The sequence below is a fragment of the Peromyscus californicus genome, unplaced genomic scaffold, assembly GCF_007827085.1.
Source record: "Peromyscus californicus insignis strain IS unplaced genomic scaffold, ASM782708v3 Scaffold_20__1_contigs__length_68692818, whole genome shotgun sequence".
Taxonomy (NCBI): Eukaryota; Metazoa; Chordata; class Mammalia; order Rodentia; family Cricetidae; genus Peromyscus; species Peromyscus californicus.
Window position 1 is genome coordinate 15,150,429 of NW_026294503.1, and position 14,093 is coordinate 15,164,521.

The following is a 14,093-nucleotide window of genomic DNA, read 5'->3' on the forward strand; positions in this document are numbered from 1 at the left end:
TTTTTGTGTATGTAACTAGCTTAAAAATCATGTTACACATATTCATAATTGGTCATTCACACTTTGATAGTAAAGGAATAAAGACAGTCCTTTCAATTTATTTTTTTATAAAAATAATGTGTAATTATTCACTTACATGTTACAATTGACATCCATGTGCTTGCAAATTTCAATTTGTTGAAAACTTTTAAAATAAATAAGTCACATAGCACTTAAACTATTTTAATTTTTAATTAGTATTAATTTAATGAGCTGAAGTTAGTTATTTTAGCTTCTCTGTATCTTATGATTTAGATACATTTTGTTCAAGATTGAAATTATCTATTACCTTAGAAAAGTCAGGAATTTATGATGTTTTAGCAAATACAGTTGATGTTAATATTTCTAGTGCAAATTTATCAGTAACATTGTTTTTGATATATTTTAAACTCTAAAATCGATATTAACCTTTTAATATGGATATAGGATGATTTTAGAATAATTAAAATATCATAGTAATATTTTGTCTGTTAGAAATTGAACTATATCCTTAAAATGAAATATAGGATAGAGATTTTAAGAGAAGAGGCAAAGTAATGAATTCAGGAATACAAAAATTTGTGGACATATTTATAAAAAATAATGCAGAGAAAATAACATACGTTTAGAAAAGTGAGAACTCTGGGCTTTGGCATGGACACACTCTGATGCTATGATTTCAGTTCAGTCTTGCTCATGCCTTCAAATTACAACACAGATTTAGATGTATATTTCCACAATATAAAAAGTAATTTTTAAAAATCATATACTTTATACACATACAGCTAAATGGATCTTTTTCACACTGTGAGGGCATTGGATTCACTATATATAGAGTTTTTATTTTTCAGACTGATTATTTCAGTATTCTCTAGAAAAAAACGTAAAGCCAGTGATATAAATTATTTTGATGTAAAATGTGATTAAAGTTTTGAGAAAATTTTGATTGAAAATGCCCCTGTGTACAGAATTTCAGTAAAGGTTTTCATTTTGTTTGAAGAGATATCTGAACACTTTGTAAATGTATTATTTTCAAAAGCCAACAATATTACAGACTATAATTCTCTTGTAGAGTATTAAAAATATAGTTTCCTTCAGAATAAAATTGATTTTGGCCTACAGCCCTACTTAACATTTCATTAAATGGAAATGCCTTGTGTAGACCTCTTAAGTAGGCTGGAAAGCAAAGGAAGGAAACGACTGTGTCATGAAAATACATTATAAAGTATATAGGAAGAATTCTGACAGTAAGATAAGACCCCAGCAGGGTCATCTGTGCACATAGGTATAGAAAAAGCATTAAATACCAAATCAAAGGCATAAAAGAGGCAGAAGAGTCCTCATGCACTTTCAAGGGAGCTTATAGTTTTGTGTCCTTTATTTAACAATAGAATTTTCATATAAAAGAAGCTTGCCTTCCTTTGCTTCTCCAGCAGTCAGTGGTTGCAGGATAATCATTCCATTTCAAAGCATTTAACACTAGATTGAGGAAGAACATTTGCTCTTGGGTACTTTGATGGTTTAAATCTGTCTATCCCAATAGAAAGTTTGAAAACAAAGTTAAATCTCTTTTAATGATTCTTATGCATTTAGGGAGATCAGAGTCTTAATTTTTAATAAAGAAATAAAGCAATTAAACTATTTCTGCCTGACACACTTTATAAATATTTTAAGCTTTACATAATTTAATAGGTGGTATACAAGTTTCATGATTTTTCAAAGAACAGGTAGTTTTGAAAGCAAAATGAAAAGGTAAATACACAAAATGAACTCCATGCTAGATATAGTCAGAGTATTCAATGAGGTACAGTGGTACTATAACAGAGGTGCTGGGAAATGCAACATTCCAAGGCCAATGCATTCATACAACATTAACTATATTTGATTATATAATTATAAAGACAACAAGAATTAGGGTTAAATAATGCTCAGTTCTACTTCAATTATGAATAATGTATTATTCTAATCTAGTAAAGAAATCAGCAATTCTCAAAGAAAGAATAACATTCAATTTGAAATGTGCAAATAAATACAAAAAGTATCTATCTTTCAAAATATATTATGAAAACTACAATGAAAAACATATAGTTTCTATTTTACACTGGTTATTTGTTTTTTACATACTTGTTAAATTAATCGAAGTCATTTATTTCTGCTTATTTTAGTATGTCTTTCAAATGGCTGCAGGAGCATGTAAACTATATCAATGTGTGTCACATTGTTCCTATTGTTAAGGTTTTGGTTAGGGGTGTGCTGAATGCCTCAGAGCAAGGGAGCTGTTAATTAGAAGGTAAGGGATACTAAGGACTTTCACAGGAGTGACCACTGGTGATATGCCAGGCTGAAGCTGTGCTTTTGGGCCGTGAATTCAGTGATCTCCTGACAATGGAGAAAGTGGACTTCAAGTCACAGGACAGATAGACTTGCCCTTTCCACATGACTTGCATGCAGAAAATATAAACCTGAGAATCCCTTATTGTCTGTGTGTCTATGACTTTCTGCATTTGTGTTTGGACTCTCTCCTTTTCCCCATCATTATTTAATGCTTCTATCACCCTCCTATTTCAATACCTAAATTGAGAAAAACTTTTCTGAGCTTTTGTTATATTGTTAAGTTATGAAAATAAGTATCATTTTGGAAGTCTGACAGATGCATGACCAGGATTTGTAGAGATTAATGTAAGTCATGGGTATTCTAAATCATAATAAATTGGTTGTCTGGATGAAGGAAAGATACACTCCATAGTGACAAGGGTGAGTTTATATTAGATAAATAATACATTAAACTTTAGTATTTTTACAAAATGCCCTATATCTCTTTCACTGCACACTATTTTATAACTACTTGTTAGGTTTGTACAAATCTTAACAAATGTAAGATTTTAAGAGTGTACACAGATGTTTTCTATGTGCATTTGTGTGTATGTGTGTGCACAGTCACAGGAATACAATCTATTAATGTCTCACAGGGTTAATTTAAAAGTTATTTGCCAATTGTGTGATATGAATTACTGAGTATAATTTTAGCATTATGTCATTATATAGTTACATATACTCCTCAGCCAAAAATATCTCCTAAAAACATAACACAACGACAGAAAATTAAAGCCTCTTCTAATTCCTGTGAATGTCTTGGAGAGTCTAGCAAACACTGCTTCTTTTACAAATGATGTGCTTGAAAGCGTCTTTGATGTAAGTTTTAGTCAAACGTTAAGAATAATAACACTACTGATGCTACAGTTAGCAACAATAATCATAGCTATTAGTTTCTCTGATCCTTATTTTCAGACAGATATTGAAAGTGCTTTATGCATGTTGTCTAATTTAAGAAGATTGTTTTTGCAACGTTTCACTTTTAATCTCTCTATATGTTCATATCTGTGTATTAACATCAATGAGGACCAGAGAGCTGCAAGCATTTAGACCTATGTCTGCAACTGCATAATGTGACCTTGCGCTTAATGCTTTTTGACAAATCTGCTGTTTCTCAAATAGCATCTGAATGAATGCCTCCTTCTCTGGATGAATACAGAGTGAGGCACAGAGCTTTACAGGATATAGGCAGGCTTTGATCAAGCTCCAATTGTCACCACTTTATGTGTCCTTGGGCAGGTCATATCTAAGTAACTTGTCCTAAGGTCTTTGCATCCAATTAAGTAAAATAGAAGTGTGAGGATTATGTTATATGAAGCATAAGCAGATATTCTGAAAATTGTAACTCATCATGTATGCTTGTATAGTATTTGTTTATTGGCTACCTACAATAAGAATGTTGAGAATCCAGACAGAAAAAAATACAGTTTTGTTTCACCATCTTCAAGCTCGTTGTATCACTCCAAATTCTTCCTGAAAACTAAATTTCTATAAAGTCATGATATAATGAAAGGGATAATAGAATATGTCAATTTTACATAGGTCCTTTGTTTTTTGACTGGGATGCAAACTGGAAGGCTCAATAAATGTTTGTATACTTAAGATTAGCACATAACAAGATCGAATCCCCCCTCATCCAATATCAGTGGCTCTAAGCTGCATGTTTCTTCAAGAACTCTATGATGACAGGGCTTAGCGAGGGATGGCACAGACACCCATGTCAATATCTTATACACTACTTGCTGCACTACATCCATTTCTTCTGAAATCAATAACTCATAGACAAATGTCAACTCTTAGACAAGCATCCACATTCAGGAAAGCAAAAATGTAAAGGATAGTAATGTATGTTTATTTAGTTGGCATATGTCTTGAGTTGCAGTTAGGTACAAGTGAAGTAACAGAGAACAAGGACTTAGTTATGGGATATCATGGCAAATAAAGATCAAAGATCTATGGGTAGTATGGCTTAAAAGAACTTTAGCTAGTGTTGATGGAAAGCCATGCAAAGGATATCATGGAGTACAAGGGAGACAAGAGAATATGCTAAGAGAATAGCCCATGAGTTCCTTCTGTACATCAACAATGGATGCTCACAGGTAACTCATTTACTAAAAAGTAGCATCTCTAATAAAACCACTATGTTCATGAGAACAAATGCTTTATGCCATTCACTTGGTTACACTCCACTGCTATTAAGAATCACAGGCTAGTCTTTCATATCTAAAAGTGTTCAGGAGAAAGAACGTAGTGTTCTCATCCTGAAACCCTTAGCACTCACCCTGAGAAAAGAACATACATGCAAAAAGAACTTTTACTTAAAAGACAGTAACACATGCTAAGTTTCTTCTATCAGAAAAAATTCTATGTGTGAAATAAATAAAACTGTTTCACCAGTTAATTGATTACATTACTACTCTTTCAATTAGTGTACAATTAACAAAATTACTACACAGATGGCTGTCAGTAGAGTATATCTTCCTTGACTTACTATTTGGTATATTTTATGATAGTAATGCAAATTGAAATCATGTTCTAAACTTTTCTATAGTTTCACAAATTTTATGAAATTATGAAGTAAGGCAATATAATTTTACTTTACTTTGTATTTTTAATATCAAAAAGGACCATATGTTTATATTAACTTAAAATTTTATACAAATCAAAGTTAAATGTTAGGTATGTTGTCATTTTTTAACCGAAGTATTTATGTTGTTTCTTGCTAAGTCATGTCAAATTCATGTTTATTTTAATGTCACAGAAATTGATACTACTTATTAGAAATTAATGAAAATTTATACACAAAAGAGCTCCAGAAACATTTGAAATACTGATTTCTACTACTATTTTTCAGTTCAATTTATTATTTTGCCTTATCTTTCCTGTTACTCTTTGCATTTTAAAAAATCATATTTTAAGTGATCCATTTCTCAGGATCCCCCCGAGATGACTCCCACAAGGTCCTGTGTTTTGTGAATGATTTTCCACAGTCTATCTGTGTGGTCTTTCTGTCAATGTGTGGTATCAACCTATAACCAGAATGAGTGGATTATAAAAACCTAAACAATATTAAGAATCTCCTAATTAATTTCCTAACATAATTATAGATATTGAAACTCTATCTCATTCTAAATACAGTCGTCTGCTTTATTTATTCAATTTATTTATTTAGGAAGGTTAACTTTCCCAGTATGACTTGAAACTCCTTATGGAACTGAGATGACTTTGAACTTCTAATTTTCACGCCTCTACTTTATTGTTGCTTAGAGTACTGGCATGTACAGTCATGTTTTATGGGATCAACCATATGCTGCCTCAGAACTCTACTGCCTGAGCTATATCCCCATCATACATGATTTTATTTTTTAACATTATTTCTTTTGTTTTTGGTGTCATAATATAATTATATCATTTTCACCCTTTCTTCCCTTCTAGCCATCCCATATAACTTTCTTTGCTCCCTTTCAAGTACATAACCATTTTTTCCTGAATTGTTTTCTCATACATACATATAATGCATATATATACATACATACATATAATGCATATATGTATATATACACACACATATATGTATTTGTATATACGTAAGCTTCATTTTTAGTATGGACATGGCTAGCAGCTAAAATATTTTTTTCTAGAACAGGCAATATTTTATTAGAATTGAGAGAAATTATTTGTTAAATATTATTCTGATGAGAATACATTTTGCAATTCATTTTGATATTCTTTTGATGGGAAATTAGAAATAAAGTAATAATTGGCCAATTTAGTAAACCTTGCAAATGTATAATTTACTAACATAATTTAAGGCTTGAGATCTCTGAAGAGATTACTAAATAAATTCTTAGGGTCAAAATTTTTGTAAAAGCTAGTGTCTTATTAATGGTGAAATAAAATCATTTTTTCAATATTTTAATAAATATGATTATCTCTGTATAACTAGAAAATTTTCACAATACAGACTTTAAAAAATAAATTAATGAATTTTATGTAATTTCAGTTTTTTAGGAGTCTTATGTTTTACTGACTATGAAATATTCATTTACATCCCAGAAGAAAAATTATCAGAAAATTACTTAGTATTAATTTAAACAGCTCTATAATTATTTATAAAGCTTATTTTGAGTATTAATATATCCCTGTGCTTTTTTCTGTAAACAATCCTAATTAAAATAATAAATTCCAGAGACAAGAAAAGCCACCAGTGCAAGAAGAAAAGTGTATTTCCTTCCTGATTTTTTTGGTCTTACAATAAAATTTACAATAAAAAAAATTCCAGGAAAATGTAACTATTCAAGATTGAAAGACACTTGAAAAAATAATTATATCAAAATCAAAAAAGAGATTTCAAGTCAGTCACAAACACTGAACACCAAGGAAATTTAAAATTTTTGTTTACAAAGAATTCAGTAAGTAGAAAATGGTAGCGTACACCATCAGCTTAAAATAGTGCAGTTGCTGTATTTATTATAGGAGAATTTTTGTGACAAGATTCAAATATATTATTTATGAATTTCCCCATAACACATAACCATTTATTGGAAGTTTAAAAGAAGCTATTAGTTTTTTAAATAAATGTATATTCTATAGAGTGTATGTATATTCATTGAGAACTGCAAAGCTTACATCACTGTATTTACCCTAAAGTAATCTACTGGACCATAGCAAGCGCAGTAGACATGGACTGTGTGATCCAATACTTTCAGCAGAGACAAGAGTATTCAGAGGTATCAAATTACATGGTGCAGCTTCACAACTAGCAATATGGGATAGCTCATATCCTGCTTAATACATAATAATCAAAATTAATTAATAATTAAAATTAGTTAATAGTGGATGTGTGAGAATACCATAGTAAAAAAAATATGCCTGTCAAAATGAAAATGTATGGTTAACTGCATCAGTAAAGCAGAAATTAAAATAAAAACAAGACAAAACTCTGTCACCGTAACTGAAATGTATTTGGTTTATTTTTATACTTTTAAGTCTGGAATATATACATAACATGAAAAAAATGTTTGGGGGAAGAAACCTCTTCCCAGTTTTACTTATTAAATTTCATATTTTTAAAAGTGGTTCTAAAAATGATTTTTCTTCTTTAAAAAAATATGGGCAGATTCATTGTAACTGTGAGTTATGTAAAGCTTCTCACTCTTCGTTTTTAACTCTGGTTCCTGAAAGTGAATATTCAATTCAGTCACAATATTTAAAGCATTTGCTCCTCCTGATTGAGATACGTGCTTTTTCAACTCATTCCAAACAGTGGATGATCTCACTCTACCAAAACCTTTTCACTTAATATATGATTGACTTATTTTTTTACTCCAATAAATTAAAAAAAATTGTATTTGCATAGAAAAAGTGTGCCTGGCTATTGTGATTGTGTCACTCATGTAGAGGCCCAGGCTAAATCAATTCACAAAACAGTGATTGAGTTGCCTGTGTAGTCTTGCCTACACAAGAAGACCCACTCATTACAAAATAATTAAATAAGTAAGAATAAAAGGTATACAGAGAATTAGTATCATAAATCTTAAATACCAAACAAGTAATATATTTTAGATACTGAGAACTGATTGACAATATCCTCATCTTTGGGTCCCCAGTTCATTTCCCTAATAGGGCACACACTGTTTCCAACTAATCTTGTTTTTTTGTTTTTTTTTTTTTTGTACTGTGTAAGTACATTTACATCAAAATCATTTCAAATATACCATATGTGTTGAGTATTCCAAAGTTATTTTTGTTTTGTATCAGGGTTTAATGTAGTTCAGTTTTTTCAGTTAAACAATCAACATTCAAAATGCGGTGCTATAATTAAGGTTTATGAAAGCGTAGTTTCCTTGCAGTTACAAAATCCATCCAATTAATAGACATTGCCTGTAAGGAATATGTGCAGTAATACCTAGCTGATTGTGAAATATGAAAAACTCTTAACAATTTATGAGTATTAGTAGATTGTGCAGCTTTAAAAAAATTGCCTGTAGAGTATTTTCCTACACAAGATGAATAATACATAGTAATATCAGGGAATAAATAGGCTTGAAAGAATATACAGGGATCCATAGAATTGATTAAATGCTGAAGCTGCTTATATGTCTATGATAGTTATATTAGTATCGGCATTTATAAGATCTATAATTTTACATTAGAAACTAAAAAGGCAGGATGCTGAATAACTTTAAAAATGTAATGTGATGGTAATTTATATTCAATTAATAAAGCCTTATATATAACAATAACATAAAAAGTTTAAGTAAACATCATGCTGTGGCAAATTTTTTCTATTAGTCAATTGATCATTTCTGAAAATCCACATCTATTAAAGCATGGTCATGTATGTATGAAAAAGGAAATAAAATTTTAAATGTATGCTGAATATCAAGTACCAATCAGATGAAGCTGCCTACAAATAAGAAAGCTTCCAAATATCACAATTTATGATGCAAATGTAATATTTGTGTAAGAACTATCACAGTTTGAGAGTGTTGTCATTGAGATTGGAATGTTGATTAATTTTAAAGATAAAAGACAAATGCAATGAAATAAAAGTAATATTGAAATGGTCACAGAGGAGATAACAAAAAGTCTTATCATAGAATGCTTCTAGTGTGGTTAATGTGGGGAAAGGAGATCCTTTATATTAGACAGGAGTTAACAAGTTCAGTATAGGACCTCAAGGGAAAGAGTTTACATATAAGAAGGACTTTGTTTAAATCACAACTTTTCTTAGTACATTTAGTCGAACAGAAGAATAAATACTTGCTTTGTATCACCAGCCACTGTTTATGTGCTAGCATTGAATGACCAGTCTCTGTTTAACCCTGTTTAAAAGATCTATCCTTTGTTTAATAAAAAAAAAAAAAAGAATGCAGGTAGTTTATAAAACAAGTTAAGGGAAGCTCTGTTTGGGAAAGCACACTGTAGTGTGCTCCATTAACTGGGGGGAAAATTTTAAAGTAGCTAATGAACTACAGTTAACTTTTTAATAGTTTGAAGTTAATTTACTTGGTATTTAATAAAGAACACAGATTAATCAAACCAACCAACCAAAGGTTGGTTGTAAAATACTCTGTTTTGGGAAATCCAGAGTTCTGTTAAGACATTGAGTTCAAATTATGCATTCATCAATATTATTGGAAACATTAGGTCTTAGATTTATAGGAAATTAGATTTTAATTTCACAAAGTAGATTTCCCAAAAATTCTCCATAAATTTGTCTTATGCTAGATACTAGTAATACAAGATTAATACAGTATAGCATAAGAACCCTGATCATCCTGGAGTGCAAGGATATGTTGTTGCTGCCTGACAGATTAATGCTTTAAAAATTAGCATTTGAAGTTGTTTATGAAATACAGAGTTGCTCATTTGCTTATGATTTGGGAAATTACTCTTCCAACAGAATCTATGTTTAAAACCAATTAGAAACGAAATTAGAAATATTAAATTGAAAGCAATCCAATACTAAAACATTTGCATTATATTTTATTGTAATATCATAATTCTACATTCTTAAGCCACTTCATTTTCATTTCCGCTAGTGCGTGTGTGTGTGTGTGTGTGTATGTGTTTGTGTGTGTATGTATGTGTTTGTGTGTGTATGTATGTGTGTGTGTGCTCGAGTATACTACACTAAAATCACCCTACCTTTTGATTCTTGTATTTCTGCTAATAGAAGTAAATTAAACTCCACAAAATACTTCCTTTTCTATTTTTATCAATTTATGTATGCATCATTTTCAGTGTCATAACAAGACAGTCAATAATGAAGAAATTAAACTAAATCTTTAAAATACAATTTGAAGTTAATTTAAGAATAAAGGCAGAACATTGAAAGTGGGCAAAGATACAAATCTACTGGCAGTTTGTCCCATTTCCTCACAATTCAAAAAAATAAAAACCCAATTTGATAATACAGTTTTATAAAATTATGTTATACTAAAAATAAGGTGCCATTTTATTTTAGATAGACTTGATTTTCCTCACGTTTTCAAATTTAAATAAAATGATAACTACTACTTCTACTGGTTAAATAGAAGGCATCCAACCAAGAGACTGCTGAGTCTAATATAAGAAGATAATCAACCACAAAAGTTAGAGGCTTTTTTTTTTAATTCCTGCCATGCTACATGTCTCAATTTACTATGAAGAAGAATCCTAACCCTAAAGTCGGGTCACTAAAAAATAGTAGAGAGGTAAACCTAGAAATTGAAGGGTCCACAATAATTATTTCTTTTTTTTAAAAAAAGTCCTCGGCCTTCAGAAATGCACTTTTTAAAAGGTACAAGTCGATCAGGAAAACAGATAAAATCTTCTACTCAAATGTTAAAAGAAACATTAGTTTAAATTGATAAGTTCAAATTACCATGAATAGACATCTGTATTAATAAAAGCTATGAATGTAAAATTTTCTGTGTATATTTTTCTTTAACCTACAATAATTTATAATGGGTAATATTTTTCTGTTATAGGAAATAATTGGCAAATTATATAGTTTTAAAGCATATTTACACTCAAACTCCATTCATTTATTGTATAAAGATATGTTATTGAAGATTTTCTTTAGGGAATATTCTATAAAATTATTTAAGTTATTCTACTTAGGAATTTTATTATAGCAATATCAAATACTCTACTATAAAAATCAAGATACAATTAATACTAAGCTGTTGTTATTGAGAGAAACCTCATTGATCCAAGACATGCAGAGGTTCTTTGCCTTCAAAATATTCATTGCTGAAATTTGTAGTGCAAAAGACAACATATGTTCCGGTACTATTTCAATTAATAAGTGTAGGCTACCTAGAGTCACCATATCAAATTTACAAAATGCTTAATATCAAAGAATACCAGAAGAAATATTTAAAAGACTAAAAGCAAAAAAAAAAGATTTAATGGAATATGTAACCATGGCAATGTTCCCTAAGGCTTGAGCAGTGGCTGATACACTGGGGATAGTAAAATAACTTACTTACTATATGTGGAATCTGACAATGTGTCCGCTAGGAACACACAATATCACTTAGCATTGTAGAAGCTACATTGTTATTAGTATTTTATCTTCCTGCTAAATTTGTCCCAATGAGTTTTCCAGGTTAACACATCAAAAATTATAGCCTACTCTTTCAAAATTATGCTTGTTAATAAAATCGGTAGATAATAATTCTATTAAGGTTAATTATACTTGCAATAACAGACAAACTAGGTATGAAAATGGATTTAAGGTGATAAAGAACCCATTCCCAACAATAGGTTTTCTGCAAGATCTTATAGCATGCTTTCTGCTGAAGCAATTCATTAAATCCAAATACTGTATCTTCTGCAAAATACATTCTAGAAGTCGGAACACTTTTCACTTTGGTCAATGTGCTATAAAAATCTATGAGCTTTAATATGTAATTTAGTTATGATTGCATTATTTTCTTAGAAATAATGACATTCTTTTCTGATTTAAATCACTCTTCATAAAAGCTAAGGACACTTTTCTCAGACCACACAATGTAGTTGTGCATAACAAAATCATTTTATACATCAAGGGAGGCAGAGGTGGTCAATAAACATACCTTGGTAGGGAGCACTAAAACCACGGTAGCGGTGATTGCTGTCTGTAACAAAATGCAGTCTGAGCCAGTTTTTGTTGCTGATAATTGGTGGTGGTATATTCATTCCAGACAACCTGAATTATGAAAGACAACAACATAAAAATTTAAAAAGCTTTTTCGGCAGTAAACATTCTTACTGACTTGGGACCAAAAAGTATCTTCCTGCATGAAATATAGAAAATAATGACTTTGTCCTGCCAACTTTTTAAGGAAATGCAAAATATTTATGTATTATAAAAAATCATTTATAATAAATATAATAGTATAATATCAATCATTCTGTTTTGACCATGTTGCATGTATTACTGAAATCTACTGTAAAATTCACAGCACTATCTCACTAGTTTACACTGATAATAGATTTATCAACTGGATAATAACAAAGATACTAAACATTTAGTTGATGGTGATACTCATGACATTTTTGTGCGAAGAACAACTGACTATGAAATGTTCTTCCTAGTAAATAAACCCAAAAAACAACCCCCAATCCTAAGGCTAAAGGATTCTTTCTCTAGAGGGTTGGAAAGATTGCAAACACCAGAGCATAAGGAAGTCTATTGTGAGATTGTATCTTCTATATATTACTGTACCCATGAAATTTCAAAGCAATAGTTAGAGTTTTAATACTGTGATAAGACATCATGACCTGAAGCAACTTGGGAGGATAGGGTATATTCCCACTTATATCGCCCACACACAGTCTATCATCAATTCAGGGAAGGAGCTCAAAGCAAGAACCTGATGGGAGAATATGAAAAAGAAACCATTGAGGAGTCCTGCTTACCACCTTGCGCTTCATGCCTTGCTCGGCCTGTTTTCTTATACAAACCAGAACCATCCAGCTAGGGATAGTACCACCTACAGTGATCTGGGCCTTTCCACATCAATCACTAATTAAGACAATAGCCCAAAGACTTGCTTGTACGCCGATTTCATGAAGGCATATCCTCCGTTAAGGTTAGCTCTTATCAGATATGTCTAGATTTTTATCCAGTTGTAGGAAAATAACCAGCACACTCAACAAATTGCTGTCTAACCAAGATCTGAACAATAACAATACCAGTTGACATGGCAGCATGGTGCAGGCAAACACCACAGGCCCCATGCCTAGATAAATATCTCCTACAAATTAATGACTACTGAGAGATGTCCCTTTACCCGAAATGAATGATCTGGTTCATTATCTAATACCAACTGGTCAGCCTTAAAATCATATACTTACAGGCAACATGAAATAGACAGCATTTTACAGGTGTGCATATATATATGTATATATATAACATATGTATATATGTTATCTATATCTATATGTATAAATAAAGAAAAAAAGGTGATGATTGGAAGTGCACAGAAGGCATTGTTGGCAGGGGAGGAAGAAAGAAAATGATGTAAACATAGCATAAGCATACATATAGAACACTTAAAATGTTAATTTAACTGAATTTTTAAGAGTAATTTATAATTCTATAAAATCAAATGTATTGACCTATCTGTATTTCCTCATCTTCAGTAGTCATAGATACAGTTATTATGAAACAGATACTTATTCATGTTCTCCACGACTCTGAAACCTATCTGTTGCCTCACCTCTCTCACTCTCCTACTTGTCTCTCTCTCCCATTCTTTCTCTCTTGTTCTTTTACATGTTTTGACATCCTTCTTTCTCTGGCCCTGAGCTGAGATGCTTTCTTCAGGCATATTCTCTTCCACATGACCTTGTTAAATTAATTGTCCCTTGTTCGGCCACAATGTGCACTCCTCTGATTCATTCATTTATATTATCTTAGGACACTTTAATGTACTTCTTTCTAGGACTGAAATAAATATAATTCAGCTTTATTTACTTACTCTTAATCATTGTCGGACAAGCCAGCTTTGAAGTACAAAGGTTAAACCAGATGCTTAATCTCCTTCTATGCCCTCAGAGAGCACCTTGTGCAGTTTCTTACTTTAGGTAGTAGTAAATTTTCCATTTCTCCCACTATTATAGATTTTCTTGTAGCATGTTAAACCCATACTATTAAGTACATTAATTAATTTGTAGTATTGAGATGCTAGATTTAATTATCAAGAAAATTAATAAATAGAAGT

At 30.9% G+C, this 14,093-nt stretch overlaps 1 protein-coding gene across 7 annotated transcripts in view; it reads right to left on the reverse strand.

The window, feature by feature from the left end:
- The window catches only part of Csmd3 (CUB and Sushi multiple domains 3), a 1,145,339-nt gene that overhangs the window by 735,703 nt on the left and 395,543 nt on the right, over positions 1-14,093 (reverse strand). For all 7 annotated transcript variants that reach the window (XM_052747788.1, XM_052747786.1, XM_052747792.1 and 4 more), the window contains exon 6: positions 11,961-12,073. In XM_052747788.1, the coding sequence (XP_052603748.1) occupies positions 11,961-12,073 (113 nt within the window). The remainder of the gene's footprint in view (positions 1-11,960; positions 12,074-14,093) is intronic.